This window comes from Bombina bombina, chromosome 5 (genome assembly GCF_027579735.1).
Source record: "Bombina bombina isolate aBomBom1 chromosome 5, aBomBom1.pri, whole genome shotgun sequence".
Classification (NCBI taxonomy): domain Eukaryota; kingdom Metazoa; phylum Chordata; class Amphibia; order Anura; family Bombinatoridae; genus Bombina; species Bombina bombina.
In genome coordinates, this window is record NC_069503.1 from 1,028,661,887 (window position 1) to 1,028,681,260 (window position 19,374).

General features: G+C 38.8%; 1 protein-coding gene across 1 annotated transcript in view; it reads right to left on the bottom strand.

The window, feature by feature from the left end:
* The window catches only part of NUDCD1 (NudC domain containing 1), a 637,137-nt gene that overhangs the window by 527,470 nt on the left and 90,293 nt on the right, over window positions 1-19,374 (bottom strand). Inside the window, exon 2 of the mRNA XM_053715288.1 lies at window positions 875-1,029. Within this exon, the coding sequence (XP_053571263.1) occupies window positions 875-1,029 (155 nt within the window). The remainder of the gene's footprint in view (window positions 1-874; window positions 1,030-19,374) is intronic.

Consider the following 19,374-nt stretch of genomic DNA (forward strand, 5'->3'; position numbering starts at 1 on the left):
TGGGAAACTTTGCCCCCTCCTGGTAGGAATGTATATCCCATATGTCACTAGCTCATGGAATCTTGCCAATTACATGAAAGAAATGTATGTGCGTGTGTGTGAATGTGTGTGTATGTATGTGTGTCTAAATATGTATGTGCATGTGTGTAAATGTGTGTAGATATGTATGTGTCCTCTTGGGATATGCTGTATAGTACCTGTGGGGGGGGCAGTGGAGCTCTATTAATTGGGGTAAAAGTGTCCATTTTTGGCTATTTTAAATGTTGGGAGGTGAGAAAAAGCATTACTTGAACAGAAACAAAAAAAAATAAGAAAAAAAAAATATTTTGTAATGTTATGGTAATGCAAATATTGTATTTCTTTTTTTAAGTTTTGTATTTTTAAAGTGTCCCAGTCCACTAGTCTGGCAAAGTCTTCTAAAACTGAATTAGTAGTCAAACAACTATAAATTCAAATGGAACAGGAGATCCTTGTGTGCAAAGGTTTAAACATGCACAGCGAAGTCGGAAATAGACAGCGTAACAGAACTAGATGTACATTCAATAAGTGCTTTGTGTGAAAGGCAGGAGGAGGAGAGGAGCAATCACTGCTAGAATATGAAAAACAGAAGATTAAAAGGCATTACGTGCAGCATAGTTAGGAAATGGATTAATGGAGACATTAGGTAAGGCAATGGCAATTAAAATGTTTTTTTTTTATACATAGGTGGGTTTGTGATAAAAAGAGAGTGGGTGTTTAATAATCAAAATGTACTTAGCAATTAGAGATGTAACAACAAATTCTGATTATTTGCATTAAAATACTTTATCATACAAGTATTAACATTTCAGGGGGTACGGGGGATTCTACGCAAAAACAAACAAAACAGTCTTACCAGCGTAACAGTAAAGTTCATTACTCTTCGCATCTGGTCCACAAAGAACATGCTGTCAGGAACCCAGGGGTTACAGTGCAGATAATTGTACATGCCAAAGGCGCGCATGTGATCTAGCGTGTACTGGTCATCTCGAAGCTTCACTTCTGCCACAGCTATAGAGAGGAATAAGTAGGTCAGAACGTAGAACATTTGTGCTGCTTTCAGTTAGTTTTCCCTTTTTTTTTCCTGATAATATTAAAGCTTCATTAAAGTTATTTCTTACATATGTATATTGTGTATACCAGCAATTAAAGGGACAGTCTACTTGAAAATGTTTGTCCAAAAAGATAGATAATCCCTTTAATATCAATTCCACAGTTTTGCATAGCCAACACTGTTATATTAATACACTTTTTACCTCTGATTATCTTGTATCTAAGCCTCTGCAGACTGCACCCTTATTTCAGTTTTTTTGATAGACTTGCATTTTAGCAAGTCAGTGCTAACGCTATGGGAGTGAGCACAATGGTATCTATATGGCACACATGAACTAGCGCTGTCTAGCTGTGAAAAGCTGTCACAATGCACTGAGATAAGAGGTGGACTTCAAGGGCTTAGAAATTAGCATATGAGCCTATCTAGGTTTAGCTTTCAACAAAGAATACCAAGAGAACAAAGCAAGTTTGATGATTACAATAATTGGAAAGTTGTTTAGAATTGCATGTCCTATCTGAATCATGAAATTTTAATTTAATTTTGACTAGTAATGTAAAAAACTAAAACTAGGGGTGTCCAGCCTATTGAAACAAAGGGCCCTGTTTATATTATAGCAGACAAACCAAGCAGGGAACCTATCCACCTGTATTCAGGGCTAGCACAATGGAATCTAAAGAGTCCACAACTCAATCAGCTTTTCACCACTTTCAGTCTATAAGTAATTTTTACACTGACCCAAGTGCCTCAAACCTATATATATTTCCACAAAGAACCAGGGATATATTCAATAAATTAACCCAGAGTCAGGAATGTGCTAGTTGCAGAGAAAAACAAATTATATATATACAGTATATACACACACACACATATATATATATATATATATATATATATATATATATATATATATATATATATATATATAAGTATGCAGTCAGACAAATTTGAAGTACACGTTACAATACATAGGTTAATTTTAAAATGGCCATTCTTTTACTCTGGGTGACAGAATATAGATTATCCATCAAAGTGGAATCTCTAGACAGACTGAAGACGTGTGACCTAAATTCACTTAACACATTCCTAAGAATTATAACAGAATTGTGCAGGGTTAGGTCTTATTCGCGCCACTTCTGTAATTGCCATAGAAAAAAAGTAAAGTGACAGCATCCCGTTAAAGGGACATTAAACCCAAAATATTTATTTCATTATTCAGATAGAGAATACAATTTAGAAAAAAGTTTCCAATTTACTTCTATTATCAAATTTGCTTCCTTTACATGATATTCTTTGTTGAAGAGACACCTAGGTATGTACTGTGCACATGTCTGAAGCACTACATGACAGGAAATAGTGCTGCCATCTAGTGCTCCTGCAAATGTACAACATTGTTGCAAAACTGCTGCCATATAGTGCTGCACACTCATGCACACTTTTGAGCTTACATCCTTGCTTTTCAACAAAGGATAACAAGAGAACTAAGAAAATTTGATAACAGAAGCAAATTGGAAAGTTGTTTAAAATTGTATGCTCTATCTGAATCATGAAAGAAAAAAAAAATGTGGGTTTTATGTCCCTTTAACATTTAAAAACACAACTAGAAGTCCAGCTCTGAAAAGCTTTTTAGAAGTAGGCTATACAAATACAAACCATGACAACAGTATGGATATGCTAATGATAAAAACATAATTTATGTAAGAACTTACCTGATAAATTCATTTCTTTCATATTAGCAAGAGTCCATGAGCTAGTGACGTATGGGATATACATTCCTACCAGGAGGGGCAAAGTTTCCCAAACCTTAAAATGCCTATAAATACACCCCTCACCACACCCACAATTCAGTTTAACGAATAGCCAAGAAGTGGGGTGATAAGAAAAAAGTGCGAAAGCATAAAAAAAATAAGGAATTGGAATAATTGTGCTTTATACAAAAAAATCAAAACCACCACAAAAAAGGGCGGGCCTCATGGACTCTTGCTAATATGAAAGAAATGAATTTATCAGGTAAGTTCTTACATAAATTATGTTTTCTTTCATGTAATTAGCAAGAGTCCATGAGCTAGTGACGTATGGGATAATGATTACCCAAGATGTGGATCTTTCCACACAAGAGTCACTAGAGAGGGAGGGATAAAATAAAGACAGCCAATTCCTGCTGAAAATAATCCACACCCAGAATAAAAATTTTAATGAAAAAACATAAGCAGAAGATTCAAACTGAAACCACTGCCTGAAGTACGTTTCTACCAAAAACTGCTTCAGAAGAAGAAAACACATCAAAATGGTAGAATTTAGTAAAAGTATGCAGAGAGGACCAAGTTGCTGTTTTGCAAATCTGATCAACGGAAGCTTCATTCTTAAACGCCCAGGAAGTAGAAACTAACCTAGTAGAATGAGCTGTAATCCTTTGAGGCGGAGTGTTACCCGACTCAACATAGGTATGATGAAATAAAGATTTCAACCAAGATGCCAAAGAAATGGCAGAAGCTTTCTGGTCTTTTCTAGAACCGGAAAAGATGACAAATAGACTAGAAGTCTTTCGGAAAGACTTAATAGCTTCAACATAATATTACAAAGCTCTAACAGCATCCAAAGAATGCAATGATTTCTCCTTAGAATTCATAGGATTAGGACATAATGAAGGAACCACAATTTCTCTACTAATGTTGTTAGAATTCACAACCTTAGGTAAAAAATTCAAAAGAAGTTCGCAGCACCGCCTTATCCTGATGCAAAATCAGAAAAGGAGACTCACAAAAAAGAGTAGATAATTCAGAGACTCTTCTGGCAGAAGAGATGGCCAAAAGAAACAAAAAAGTAATATAATGACCAAAGAATGCATGGGTTCAAAAGGAGGAGCTTGAAGAGCCCCAAGAACCAAATTCAAACTCCAAGGAGGAGAAATTGACTTAATGACAGGTTTTATACGAACCAAAGCTTGTACAAAACAATGAATATCAGGAAGATTAGCAATCCTTCTGTGAAAAAGAACAGAAAGAGCAGAGATTTGTCTTTCAAGAAACTTGCGGACAAACCTTTATCTAAACCATCCTGAAGAAATATAAGTCTTCCAGACTCTATAATATATCTCTCTAGATACAGATTTACGAGCCTGTCACATAGTATCAATCACAGAGTCAGAGAAACCTCTTTGACCAAGAATCAAGCGTTCAAACTCCACACCTTAAAATTAAGGTTTTGAGATCCTGATGGAAAAAAGAACCTTGAGACGGAAAGACTGGTCTTAACGGAAGAGTCCACAGCTGGCAAGAGGCCATCCGGACAAGATCCGCATACCAAAACCTGTGAGGCCATGCTGGAGCTACCAGCAGGACAAACGAGCATTCCTTTAGAATATTGGAGAATACCCTTGGAAGAAGAACTAGAGGCGGAAAGATATAGGCAGGATGACACTTGTAAGGAAGAGATAATGCATCCACTGCCTCCGCCCGAGGATCCCTGGATCCGGACAGATACCAGGGAAGTTTCTTGTTTAGATGAGAAGCCATCAGATCTATTTCTGGGAGTTCCCACATTTGAACAATCTGAGGAAATACCTCTGGGTGAAGACCATTCGCCCAGGTGCAACGTTTGGCGACTGAGATAATCCGCTTTCCAATTGTCCATACCTGGGATATGAACCGCAGAGATTAGACAGGAGCTGGATTCCGCCCAAACCAAAATTCGAGATACTTCTTTCATAGCCAGAGGACTGTGAGTCCCTCCTTGATGATTGATGTATGCCACAGTTGTGACATTGTCTATCTGAAAACAAATTAACAACTCTCTCTTCAGAAGAGGCTAAGACTGAAGAGCTCTGAAATTGCACGGAGTTCCAAAATATTGATCGGAAATCTCACCTCCTGAGATTCCCAAACCCCTTGTGCCGTCAGATACCCCCACACAGCTCCCCAACCTGTAAGACTTGCATCTGTTGAGATTATAGTCCAGGTCGGAAGAACAAAGAAGCCCCCTGAACTAAACGATGGTGATCTGTCCACCATGTCAGAGAGTGTCGTATAATCGGTTTAAAGATATTAATTGAGATATCTTTGAGTAATCCCTGCACCATTGGTTCAGCATACAGAGCTGAAGAGGTCGCATGTGAAAACGAGCAAAGGAGATCGCATCTGATGCGGCAGTCCTAAGACCTAAAATTTCCATGCATAAGGCTACCAAAGGGAATGATTGTGACTGAAGGTTTTGACAAGCTGAAATCAATGTTAAACTTCTCTTGTCTGACAAGGACAGAGTCATAGACACTGAATCTATTCTAGAAGCCTAAAAAGGTTACCCTTGTCTGAGGAATCAATGAACTGATTGGTAAATTGATCCTCCAACCATGAACTTGAAGAAACAACACAAGTCGATTCGTATGAGATTCTTCGAAAATGAGAAGACTGAGCAAGTACCCAGATATCGTCCAATAAGGAAATACCAAAACCCTGTTCTCTGATTACAGAAAGAAGGTCACCGAGAACCTTTGAAAAAAATTCTTGGAACTGAGGCTAGGCCAAACGGTAGAGCCACAAAACTGGTAATGCTTGTCTAAAAAGAGAATCTCAGACACTAAAAGTGATCTGGATGAATCGGAATATGCAGATACACATCCTGTAAATCTATTGTAGACATATAATGCCCTTGCTAAACAAAAGGCAGGACAGTCCTACAGAAACTGAATGTTGGTATCCTTACATAACGATTCAATATTGATAGATCCGGAACTGGTCTGAAGGAATTGACCTTCTTTGGTACAATGAAGAGATAAAATAAAACCCCAGCCCCTGTTCCAGAACTGGAACTGGCATAATTACTCCAGCCAACTCTAGATCTGAAACACATTTCAGAAATGCTGAGCCTTTGCTGTGTTAACTGGGACACGGGAAAGAAAAAAAAATCTCTTAGCAGGAGGCCTTAACTGAAGCCAATTCTGTACCTTTCTGAAACAATGTTCTGAAACCAGAAATTGAGAACGGAATTGATCAAAATTTCTTTGAAGAAAACGTAATCTGCCCCATACCAGCTGAGCTGGAATAAGGTCCGCACCTTCATGGGTACTTAGGAGCTGGCTATAGGTTTTCTATAAGGCTTGGATATATTCCAAACTGGAAATAGTTTCCAAACTGATACCGCTCCTGAGGATGAAGGATCAGGCTTTTGTTCCTTATTGTGAGGAAAGGAACGAAAATGATTATTAGACCTAAATTTACCTTAGATTTTTTATCCTTTGGTAAAAAAGTTCCCTTCCTTCCAGAAACAGTTGAAATAATAATTTATTACCCTGGAAAGAAAAGGAAAGCAAAGTTGACTTAGAAGACATATCAGCATTCCAAGTTTAATCCATAAAGCTTTTCTAGCTAAAATAGCTAGAGACATATACCTGACATCAACTCTAATGATATCAAAAGATGGTATCACCAATAAAATTATTAGCATGTTATAGAATAATAATAATAAAATTATGATCTGTTACTTGTTGCGCTAAAGCTTCTAACCAAAAAGTTGAAGCTGCAGCAACATCCGCTAAAAATATAGCAGGTCTAAGAAGATTACCTGAACATAAGTAAGCTTTTCTTAGAAAGGATTCAATTTTCCTATCTAAAGGATCCTTAAATGAATTACTATCTGCCGTAGGAATAGTAGCACATTTAGCAGGAGTAGAGACAGCCCCATAACCTTAGGGATTTTGTCCCAAAAAAACTCTAATCTGTCAGATGGCACAGGATATAATTGCTTAAACGTTTAGAAGGAGTATCAAGAGGACCAGAATCCTCTATTTCTAATGCAATTAATACTTCTTTAAATAAAGAACGAATAAATTCCATCTTGAACAAATACAAAGATTTATCAGCATCAACCTCTGAGACAGAAACCTCTGAACCAGAAGAACCATTATCAGTATCAGAATGATGATGTTCATTTAAAAATTCATCTGAAAAAAGAGAAGTTTTTAAAAGACTTTTATGTAAACTAGAAGGAGAAATAACAGACATAGCCTTCTTAATGGATTTAAAAAATAAAATCTCTTATGTTTATCAGGAACACTCTGAAAATTAGATGTTGAAGGAACAGCAACAGGTAATGTAACAGTACTAAAGGAAATTTTATCTGCATTAATAAGTTTGTCATGACATGCAATACAAACAACAGCTGGAGAAACAGATACCAAAAATTATAGCAGATACACTTAGCTTGGTAGCTCCAGCACTAGACAGCGATTTTCCTGTAGTATCTTCTGACTCAGATGCAACGTGAGACATCTTGCAATATGTAAGAGAAAAAACAACATATAAAGCAAAATTGATCAAATTCCTTAAATGACAGTTTCAGGAATGGGAAAAAAATGCCAAAGAACAAGCTTCTAGCAACCAGAAGCAATGAAAAAATAAGACTTAAATAATGTGGAGACAAAAGCGACGCCCTTATTTTTTAGCGCCAAATAAGACGCCCACATTATTTGGCGCCTAAATGCTTTTGGCGCCAAAAATGACGCCACATCCGGAACGCCGACATTTTTGGCGCAAAATAACGTCAAAAAATGACGCAACTTCCGGCGACACGTATGACGCCGGAAACGGAAAAGAATTTTTGCGCCAAAAAAGTCCGCGCCAAGAATGACGCAATAAAATGAAGCATTTTCAGCCCCCGCGAGCCTAACAGCCCACAGGAAAAAAAAGAGTCAAATTTTTGAAGGTAAGAAAAAATGATTAATTCAAATGCATTATCCCAAATATGAAACTGACTGTCTGAAAAATAAGGAAAGTTGAACATTCTGAGTCAAGGCAAATAAATGTTTGAATACATATATTTAGAACTTTATAAACAAAGTGCCCAACCATAGCTTAGAGTGTCATAGAAAATAAGATTTACTTACCCCAGGACACTCATCTACATGTTTGTAGAAAGCCAAACCAGTACTGAAATGAGAATCAGCAGAGGTAATGGTATATATAAGAGTATATCGTCGATCTGAAAAGGGAGGTAAGAGATGAATCTCTACGACCGATAACAGAGAACTTATGAAATAGACCCCGTAGAAGGAGATCACTGCATTCAAATAGGCAATACTCTCCTCACATCCCTCTGACATTCACTGCACGCTGAGAGGAAAACCGGGCTCCAACTTGCTGCGGAGCGCATATCAACGTAGAATCTAGCACAAACTTACTTCACCACCTCCATCGGAGGCAAAGTTTGTAAAACTGAATTGTGGGTGTGGTGAGGGGTGTATTTATAGGCATTTTAAGGTTTGGGAAACTTTGCCCCTCCTGGTAGGAATGTATATCCCATACGTCACTAGCTCATGGACTCTTGCTAATTACATGAAAGAAATAAAATGATCTAATTCGTTGGAGCACTAGTGTTCCTCAATAACTATATGAACTATATGTTTAACCACTCAGAGTGATTAAACACATAGTTAAAGTCCCGCTTGAAACCAAAACAGATTACAATTCTTGAAAAAGACAAAAGATGGTGATTGTTAAGTTACATTTGTATGCTGCTTCTGATTGGATGACCACCGTGGGAATAGCTATGGGTTTAAAAGACACTATGGTCAATATTGAAATGGGCATGAGTGCACTTTAATTTTGAATACAAGCAATATATTTCCATTAGCACATTTAGCTGATAAATTCATTTATTTCATGATTGTGAGAGTCCATGATTGATCAGGTGTGGGAATATTCCCCCTCCTAGCGGTTCAGTAGAGGAATATTCGTAGACTCTCGCCTTCTGAAAAAAGAAAATTCTTCTAGTAAAACTATTACAGTCTCAGTAGCATATGAACATATCCTATGCATGTCCCATACAGTAATGTTATAAATATCACATGTGCTCAGAGTATTCAGGGACTAAGAGGTGGCGCTTATGACACAAACAAAGCCAATGAGTGTGCACAGGGAATGCAAAGCATATATGCATACGACTAAAACAGGAATAGACTTTACTAGAAAATTACTACCAATACTTTGGCTATTGAAGCCACATTCATAAAAAATAATAAAAGATGATACATTCTTAAAAATAATTATCATTTAGTAATCCTAAACATTGCACCATTCCTCTGCCTGCATCTCATACTCTATTTTTGTATTTGATGACAAACCCAGCTTCAGCCAATTGTTTCAGCCAAAGGGGGCATTCAACGATTGGCTGAAACCGAATTAGCCATCAAACACAAACACACACAAAAAAAAAATATGAGATGCGGTGAAACGTTGCGATAGTTAGTTACTAAATGGTAATTATTTTAAGAATATTAATTATTTTTATGAATAATTATATAGATAGTGTGGATTCAATAGCCAAAGTTTACAATCATTTTAAAATTGAAATTCACTTCTGCACATTTCAGTTTTTACCATTTTGTTCCTTTAGTTTAGCTGTGTGAAGGTTAAAACACAGCTTGCAAGTGACAAAACTGCCAAAATAAAATTCTGTAATAAATTACAGCATTTTATCATTAGTATATCCTTTCAAAAATTTTAAAGCCTTACAAAAAAAAAAAAAAAAATCACTCACTTGGAGCTGATTGTTGAACTGTTTCAGGAACAAAGCAATAGGAATAAAGCATTTAGGAGGGATTTAAAATATTGTGCAGCAAAAGTAAAGAACTTCAGTCCATACAAACCAGACCCAGTATGTTTCCATTAAAACATAACAAACAGCGAGCAATACAAATGAAAGAGAACCTCATACCAAGTTCCCAATTTCAATCAAATATTAGGTGAGATTGTAAATTGGGTACAAAAGGTAAATTAGCTGGGTAAAGAGGTCTTCATGTGCAATCAGTTTTACTTTTATGTTACTTTAGAGAAACTATATCATTTTGCCTAAGATTTAACTAGCTTAAATACTTAAAGGGCCACTAAACCCAAAATCTTTCTTTCACGATTCAGATAGAACATACAAATTTAAACAACATTACAATTTACTTCTATTATTTATTTTGCTTCATTTTTGAGATATCCTTATTTGAAGAAAAAGCAGTGCACATGGGTGAGCCAATCACATGAGACTTCTATGTGCAGCAACCAATCAGCAGCTACTGAGCATATCTATATTTGATTTTCAGCAAAGAATATCAAGAGAATAAAACAAATTAGATAATAGAAGTAAATTAGAAAGATGTTTAAAAATGCATTCTCTTTCTAAACCATGAAAAAAAAAAATTTGGGTATTATGACCCTTTAATGATTTTCTGTATTATTTTACATATGTTTTTTTTGTCCTCTAATAACTACCTTCCAATGGATGAAAAGCAACGTAGAATACAAATGAGGGTCCTGTTTTTAGACAAAATTATCCCCATATTTACATAGTAACTCTAATACCTTTGCTTCATTATTTCTGTTATATACTGTTATATCATTGTCTAATATTGTACAGTGACATTGTATCTCCATAAACAGAAAGGAGTCTCCACAGCACACGATTTTTAGGATTGTCAGCTATAATTTCAAAAGACTAAGGCCTAGATTTAGAGTTCGGCGGTAGCCGTCAAAACCAGCGTTAGAGGCTCCTAACGCTGGTTTTGGGCGCCCGCTGGTATTTGGAGTCAGTGATTAAAGGGTCTAACGCTCACTTTTCAGCCGCGACTTTTCCATACCGCAGATCCCCCTACGCCATTTGCGTAGCCTATCTTTTCAATGGGATCTTTCTAACGCTGGTATTTAGAGTCGTTTCTGCAGTGAGCGTTAGAGCTCTAACGACAAGATTCCAGCCGCCTGAAAATAGCAGGAGTTAAGAGCTTTCTGGCTAACGCCGGTTTATAAAGCTCTTAACTACTGTACCCTAAACTACACTAACACCCATAAACTACCTATGTACCCCTAAACCGAGGTCCCCCCACATCGCCGCCACTCGATTAAAATTTTTAACCCCTAATCTGCCGACCGCCACCTACGTTATACTTATGTACCCCTAATCTGCTGCCCCTAACACCGCCGACCCCTGTATTATATCTATTAACCCCTAACTTGCCCCCCACAACGTCGCCGCAAGCTACTTAAAATAATTAACCCCTAATCTTCCGACCGCAAATCGCCGCCACCTACGTTATCCCTATGTACCCCTAATCTGCTACCCCTAACATCGCCGACCCCTATGTTATATTTATTAACCCCTAATCTGCCCCCCACAACGTCGCCGACACCTACCTACACTTATTAACCCCTAATCTGCCGAGCGGACCTGAGCGCTACTATAATAAAGTTATTAACCCCTAATCCGCCTCACTAACCCTATCATAAATAGTATTAACCCCTAATCTGCCCTCCCTAACATCGCCGACACCTACCTTCAATTATTAACCCCTAATCTGCCGACCGGAGCTCACCGCTATTCTAATAAATGTATTAACCCCTAAAGCTAAGTCTAACCCTAACACTAACACCCCCCTAAGTTAAATATAATTTTTATCTAACGAAATAAATTAACTCTTATTAAATAAATAATTCCTATTTAAAGCTAAATACTTACCTGTAAAATACATCCTAATATAGCTACAATATAAATTATAATTATATTATAGCTATTTTAGGATTAATATTTATTTTACAGGCAACTTTGTAATTATTTTAACCAGGTACAATAGCTATTAAATAGTTAAGAACTATTTAATAGTTACCTAGTTAAAATAATTACAAATTTACCTGTAAAATAAATCCTAACCTAAGATATAATTAAACCTAACACTACCCTATCAATAAAATAATTAAATAAACTACCTACAATTACCTACAATTAACCTAACACTACACTATCAATAAATTAATTAAACACAATTGCTACAAATAAATAACATTAAATAAACTATCTAAAGTACAAAAAATAAAAAAGAACTAAGTTACAGAAAATAATAAAATATTTACAAACATAAGAAAAATATTACAACAATTTTAAACTAATTACACCTACTCTAAGCCCCCTAATAAAATAACAAAGCCCCCCAAAATAAAAAATTCCCTACCCTATTCTAAAATACAAATATTACAAGCTCTTTTACCTTACCAGCCCTGAACAGGGCCCTTTGCGGGGCATGCCCCAAGAATTTCAGCTCTTTTGCCTGTAAAAAAAAACATACTATACCCCCCCCCAACATTACAACCCACCACCCACATACCCCTAATCTAACCCAAACCCCCCTTAAATAAACCTAACACTACCCCCCTGATGATCTTCCTACCTTGTCTTCACCATGCCAGGTTCACCGATCCGTCCTGGCTCCAAGATCTTCATCTAACCCAAGCGGGGGCTAGACATCCACTGAAGAAGTCCAGAAGAGGGTCCAAAGTCTTCCTCCTATCCGGCAAGAAGAGGACATCCGGACCGGCAAACATCTTCTCCAAGCGGCATCTTCTATCTTCTTCCATCCGATGACGACCGGCTCCATCTTGAAGACCTCCAGCGCGGATCCATCCTCTTCTTCCGACGACTAGACGACGAATGACGGTTCCTTTAAGGGACGTCATCCAAGATGGCGTCCCTCGAATTCCGATTGGCTGATAGGATTCTATCAGCCAATCGGAATTAAGGTAGGAATTTTCTGATTGGCTGATGGAATCAGCCAATCAGAATATAGTTCAATCCGATTGGCTGATCCAATCAGCCAATCAGATTGAGCTCGCATTCTATTGGCTGATCGGAACAGCCAATAGAATGCGAGCTCAATCTGATTGGCTGATTGGATCAGCCAATCGGATTGAACTATATTCTGATTGGCTGATTCCATCAGCCAATCAGAAAATTCCTACCTTAATTCCGATTGGCTGATAGAATCCTATCAGCCAATCGGAATTCGAGGGACGCCATCTTGGATGACGTCCCTTAAAGGAACCGTCATTCGTCGTCTAGTCGTCGGAAGAAGAGGATGGATCCGCGCTGGAGGTCTTCAAGATGGAGCCGGTCGTCATCGGATGGAAGAAGATAGAAGATGCCGCTTGGAGAAGATGTTTGCCGGTCCGGATGTCCTCTTCTTGCCGGATAGGAGGAAGACTTTGGACCCTCTTCTGGACTTCTTCAGTGGATGTCTAGCCCCCGCTTGGGTTAGATGAAGATCTTGGAGCCAGGACGGATCGGTGAACCTGGCATGGTGAAGACAAGGTAGGAAGATCATCAGGGGGGTAGTGTTAGGTTTATTTAAGGGGGGTTTGGGTTAGATTAGGGGTATGTGGGTGGTGGGTTGTAATGTTGGGGGGGGGGTATAGTATGTTTTTTTTTACAGGCAAAAGAGCTGAAATTCTTGGGGCATGCCCCGCAAAGGGCCCTGTTCAGGGCTGGTAAGGTAAAAGAGCTTGTAATATTTGTATTTTAGAATAGGGTAGGGAATTTTTTATTTTGGGGGGCTTTGTTATTTTATTAGGGGGCTTAGAGTAGGTGTAATTAGTTTAAAATTGTTGTAATATTTTTCTTATGTTTGTAAATATTTTATTATTTTCTGTAACTTAGTTCTTTTTTATTTTTTGTACTTTAGATAGTTTATTTAATGTTATTTATTTGTAGCAATTGTGTTTAATTAATTTATTGATAGTGTAGTGTTAGGTTAATTGTAGGTAATTGTAGGTAGTTTATTTAATTATTTTATTGATAGGGTAGTGTTAGGTTTAATTATATCTTAGGTTAGGATTTATTTTACAGGTAAATTTGTAATTATTTTAACTAGGTAACTATTAAATAGTTCTTAACTATTTAATAGCTATTGTACCTGGTTAAAATAATTACAAAGTTGCCTGTAAAATAAATATTAATCCTAAAATAGCTATAATATAATTATAATTTATATTGTAGCTATATTAGGATGTATTTTACAGGTAAGTATTTAGCTTTAAATAGGAATTATTTATTTAATAAGAGTTAATTTATTTCGTTAGATAAAAATTATATTTAACTTAGGGGGGTGTTAGTGTTAGGGTTAGACTTAGCTTTAGGGGTTAATACATTTATTAGAATAGCGGTGAGCTCCGGTCGGCAGATTAGGGGTTAATAATTGAAGGTAGGTGTCGGCGATGTTAGGGAGGGCAGATTAGGGGTTAATACTATTTATGATAGGGTTAGTGAGGCGGATTAGGGGTTAATAACTTTATTATAGTAGCGCTCAGGTCCGCTCGGCAGATTAGGGGTTAATAAGTGTAGGTAGGTGTCGGCGACGTTGTGGGGGGCAGATTAGGGGTTAATAAATATAACATAGGGGTCGGCGATGTTAGGGCAGCAGATTAGGGGTACATAGGGATAACGTAGGTGGCGGCGGTTTACGGAGCGGCAGATTAGGGGTTAAAAGTGTAATGCAGGGGTCAGCGATAGCGGGGGCGGCAGATTAGGGGTTAATAAGTGTAAGGTTAGGGGTGTTTAGACTCGGGGTACATGTTAGGGTGTTAGGTGCAGACATAGGAAGTGTTTCCCCATAGGAAACAATGGGGCTGCGTTAGGAGCTGAACGCTGCTTTTTTGCAGGTGTTAGGTTTTTTTTCAGCTCAAACAGCCCCATTGTTTCCTATGGGAGAATCGTGCACGAGCACGTTTTTGATGCCGGCCGCGTCCGTAAGCAACTCTGGTATCGAGAGTTGCATTTGCGGTAAAAATGCTCTACGCTCCTTTTTTGGAGCCTAACGCAGCATTTGTTTGAACTCTCGATACCAGAGTTAAATTTATGGTGCGGCCAGAAAAAAACCCGCGGAGCGTTAACAGCCCTTTTACCGCCGAACTCTAAATCTAGGCCTAAGGTAATAGCCTATACACATAAAAGATTTACATAGGAAAAGAGATGCTCCTAATAAAAATCATAGCTCTCTGTAAAAATATAAGGCGCTCATTTGACAAGTTACTGGGCTTTAGTTACGAAGCTGTGCATACGGCTGTGGAACCCTCGTAGCACTGGTTTGCAAACACTGCTTCCTAATATGTCTGCGCACTTGTGAGGTGGGTGGACAATACCAGCTCTTTTGTAATTGGTTTTGCGATATTAAAGGGACAGCTTACTCCAGAAATGTTACTGTTTAAAAAAAATAGCTAATACCTTTATTTCCCATTCCTCAATTTTGCATAACCAACATAGTTATATTAAAACAGGTTTTACCTCTGTGATTACCTTGTATCTAAGCCTCTGCAGACTGCCCAATTATTTCATTTTTTTCCACAGACTTGCATTTTAGCCAAACAGTGCCCTCTCATAAGTAACTCCACAGGCGTGAGCACAATTTTATCTATATGGCACACATGAACTAACGCTCTCTAACTGTGAGCAACTGTAAAATGCATTTGGATAAGAGGCGGCCTTTAAGAGATTAAAAAATCAGTTTATGATCCTACCTAGGTTTAGTTTTCAACTAAGAATAACAAAAAAATAAAGTAAATTTGATGATAAAAGTGAATTTGAAAGGTGTTTAAAATTGTGTGCCCTATCTGAATCTTGAAAGTTTTATTTTGACTAGACTGTCCCTTTCTGTCAGCATATTGCTGCTTTGCTCCTCTTGTATGTGGATGGATATGGTATATAAGCTATAATAATGAATGTAGAACACATTCTTTGTGGGGCTATGGAGACACAGACATAGAAGTTAAAATGACGTTTTATTATTCGGATAGAACATACAATTAAAAAACTAAACCAAAAAAAACATAATTTATGTAAGAACTTACCTGATAAATTCATTTCATTCATATTGGCAAGAGTCCATGAGCTAGTGACGTATGGGATATACAATCCTACCAGGAGGGGCAAAGTTTCACAAACCTCAAAATGCCTATAAATACACCCCTCACCACACCCACAATTCAGTTTAACGAATAGCCAAGTAGTGGGGTGATGAAGAAAGGAGTAAAAAGCATCAACAAAGGAATTTGGAAACAATTGTGCTTTATACAAAAAAAAATCATAACCACCATAAAAAAGGGGTGGGCCTCATGGACTCTTGCCAATGTGAAAGAAATTAATTTATCAGGTAAGTTCTTACATAAAACATAATTTATTCTTACCTGATAAATTTATTTCTCTTGTAGTGTATTCAGTCCACGGGTCATCCATTACTTATGGGATATATTCCCCTCCCAACAGGAAGTTGCAAGAGGATCATCCAAAGCAGAGCTGCTATATAGCTCCTCCCCTCACATGTCATATCCAGTCATTCGACCGAAACAAGACAAGAAAGGAGAAACCATAGGGTGCAGTGGTGACTGGAGTTTTAATTAAAATTTAGATCTGCCTTAAAAAAGACAGGGCGGGCCGTGGACTGAATACACTACAAGAGAAATAAATTTATCAGGTAAGCATAAATTATGTTTTCTCTTGTTAAGTGTATTCAGTCCACGGGTCATCCATTACTTATGGGATACCAATACCAAAGCTAAAGTACACGGATGATGGGAGGGACAAGGCAGGAACTTAAACGGAAGGAACCACTGCCTGTAGAACCTTTCTCCCAAAAACAGCCTCCGAAGAAGCAAAAGTGTCAAATTTGTAAAATTTTGAAAAGGTGTGAAGCCAAGACCAAGTAGCAGCCTTGCAAATCTGTTCAACAGAGGCCTCATTCTTAAAGGCCCAGGTGGAAGCCACAGCTCTAGTGGAATGAGCTGTAATTCTTTCAGGGGGCTGCTGTCCAGCAGTCTCATAGGCTAAACGTATTATGCTACGAAGCCAAAAGGAGAGAGAGGTTGCCGAAGCTTTTTGACCTCTCCTCTGTCCAGAGTAAACGACAAACAGGGAAGAAGTTTGACGAAAATCTTTAGTTGCCTGTAAATAGAACTTCAGGGCACGGACTACGTCCAGATTATGCAAAAGTCGTTCCTTCTTTGAAGAAGGATTAGGACATAATGATGGAACAACAATCTCCTGATTGATATTCCAGTTAGAAACTACCTTAGGTAAAAACCCAGGTTTAGTACGCAGAACTACCTTGTCTGAATGGAAAATCAGATAAGGAGAATCACAATGTAAGGCAGATAGCCATCAAAAACAGAACTTTCCAAGATAAAAGCTTAATATCAATGGAATGAAGGGGTTCAAACGGAACACCTTGAAGAACTTTAAGAACCAAGTTTAAGCTCCACGGCGGAGCAACAGTCTTAAACACAGGCTTAATCCTAGCCAAAGCCTGACAAAAAGCCTGGACGTCTGGAACTTCTGCCAGACGTTTGTGTAAAAGAATAGACAGAGCAGAAATCTGTCCCTTTAACGAACTAGCAGATAAGCCCTTTTCTAAACCCTCTTGTATAAAGGACAATATCCTAGGAATCCTAACCTTACTCCATGAGTAACTCTTGGATTCGCACCAATATAAATATTTACGCCATATCTTATGGTAAATTTTTCTGGTAACAGGCTTCCGTGCCTGTATTAAGGTATCAATAACTGACTCCAAGAAGCCACACTTTGATAGGATCAAGCGTTCAATCTCCATGCAGTCAGCCTCAGAGAAATTAGATTTGGATGGTTGAAAGGACCTTGTATTAGAAGGTCCTGCCTCAGAGGCAGAGACCATGGTGGACAGGACGACATGTCCACTAGGTCTGCATACCAGGTCCTGCGTGGCCACGCAGGCGCTATCAGAATCACTGATGCTCTCTCCTGTTTGATCTTGGCAATCAGTCGAGGCAGCAGCGGAAACGGTGGAAACACATAAGCCATGTTGAAAACCCAAGGGGCTGCTAGAGTATCTATCAGCGCCGCTCCCGGGTCCCTGGACCTGGATCCGTAACGAGGAAGCTTGGCGTTCTGGCGAGACGCCATGAGATCCAGTTCTGGTTTGCCCCAACGATGAACCAGCTGAACGAACACCTCCGGATGAAGTTCCCACTCCCCCGGATGAAAAGTCTGGCGACTTAGAAAGTCCGCCTCCCAGTTCTCCACGCCTGGGATGTAAATCGCTGACAGGTGGCAAGAGTGAGACTCTGCCCAGCGAATTATCCTTGAGACTTCTAACATCGCTAGGGAACTCCTGGTTCCCCCTTGATGGTTGATGTAAGCCACAGTCGTGATGTTGTCCGACTGAAATCTGATGAACCTCAGTGTTGCTAACTGAGGCCATGCTAGAAGATCATTGAATATTGCTCTTAACTCCAGAATATTTATTAGGAGGAGTCTCTCCTCCTGAGTCCACGATCCCTGAGCCTTCAGGGAGTTCCAGACTGCGCCCCAACCTAGAAGGCTGGCATCTGTTGTTACAATCGTCCAATCTGGCCTGCGAAAGGTCATACCCTTGGACAGATGGACCAGAGAAAGCCACCAGAGAAGAGAATCTCTGCTCACTTGATCAAGATTTAGTAGAGGGGACAAATCTGAGTAATCCCCATTCCACTGACTTAGCATGCATAATTGCAGCGGTCTGAGATGCAGGCGCGCAAATGGCACTATGTCCATTGCCGCTACCATTAAGCCAATTACTTCCATGCACTGAGCCACTGACTGGCGTGGAATGGAATGAAGGACACGGCAAGCATTTAGAAGTTTTGATAACCTGGACTCCGTCAGGTAAATTTTCATCTCTACAGAATCTATAAGAGTCCCTAGGAAGGAGACTCTTGTGAGTGGGGATAGAGAACTCTTTTCCACGTTCACCTTCCACCCATGCGACCTCAGAAATGCCAGAACTATCTCTGTATGAGACTTGGCAATTTGAAAACTTGACGCTTGTATCAGAATGTCGTCTAGATACGGAGCCACAGCTATGCCTCGCGGTCTTAGAACCGCCAGAAGTGAGCCCAGAACCTTTGTAAAAATTCTCGGGGCCGTAGCTAACCCGAAGGGAAGAGCTACAAACTGGTAATGCCTGTTTAGAAAGGCAAATCTTAGGTACCGATAATGATCTTTGTGAATCGGTATGTGAAGGTAGGCATCCTTTAAGTCCACTGTGGTCATGTACTGACCCTCTTGGATCATGAGTAGGATGGTTCGAATAGTTTCCATTTTGAATGATGGAACTCTTAGGAATTTGTTTAAGATCTTTAAGTCCAAGATTGGTCTGAAGGTTCCCTCTTTCTTGGGAACTACAAACAGATTTGAGTAAAATCCTTGCCCTTGTTCCGTCCGCGGAACTGGGTGGATCACCCCGATTACTAGGAGGTCTTGTACACAGCGTAGAAATGCCTCTTTCTTTATTTGGTTTGCTGATAACCTTGAAAGATGAAATCTCCCTTGTGGAGGAGAAGCTTTGAAGTCCAGAAGATATCCCTGAGATATGATCTCCAACGCCCAGGGATCCTGGACATCTCTTGCTCACGCCTGGGCGAAGAGAGAGTCTGCCCCCCACTAGATCCGTTTCCGGATAGGGGGCCATCCCTTCATGCTGTCTTAGGGGCAGTAGT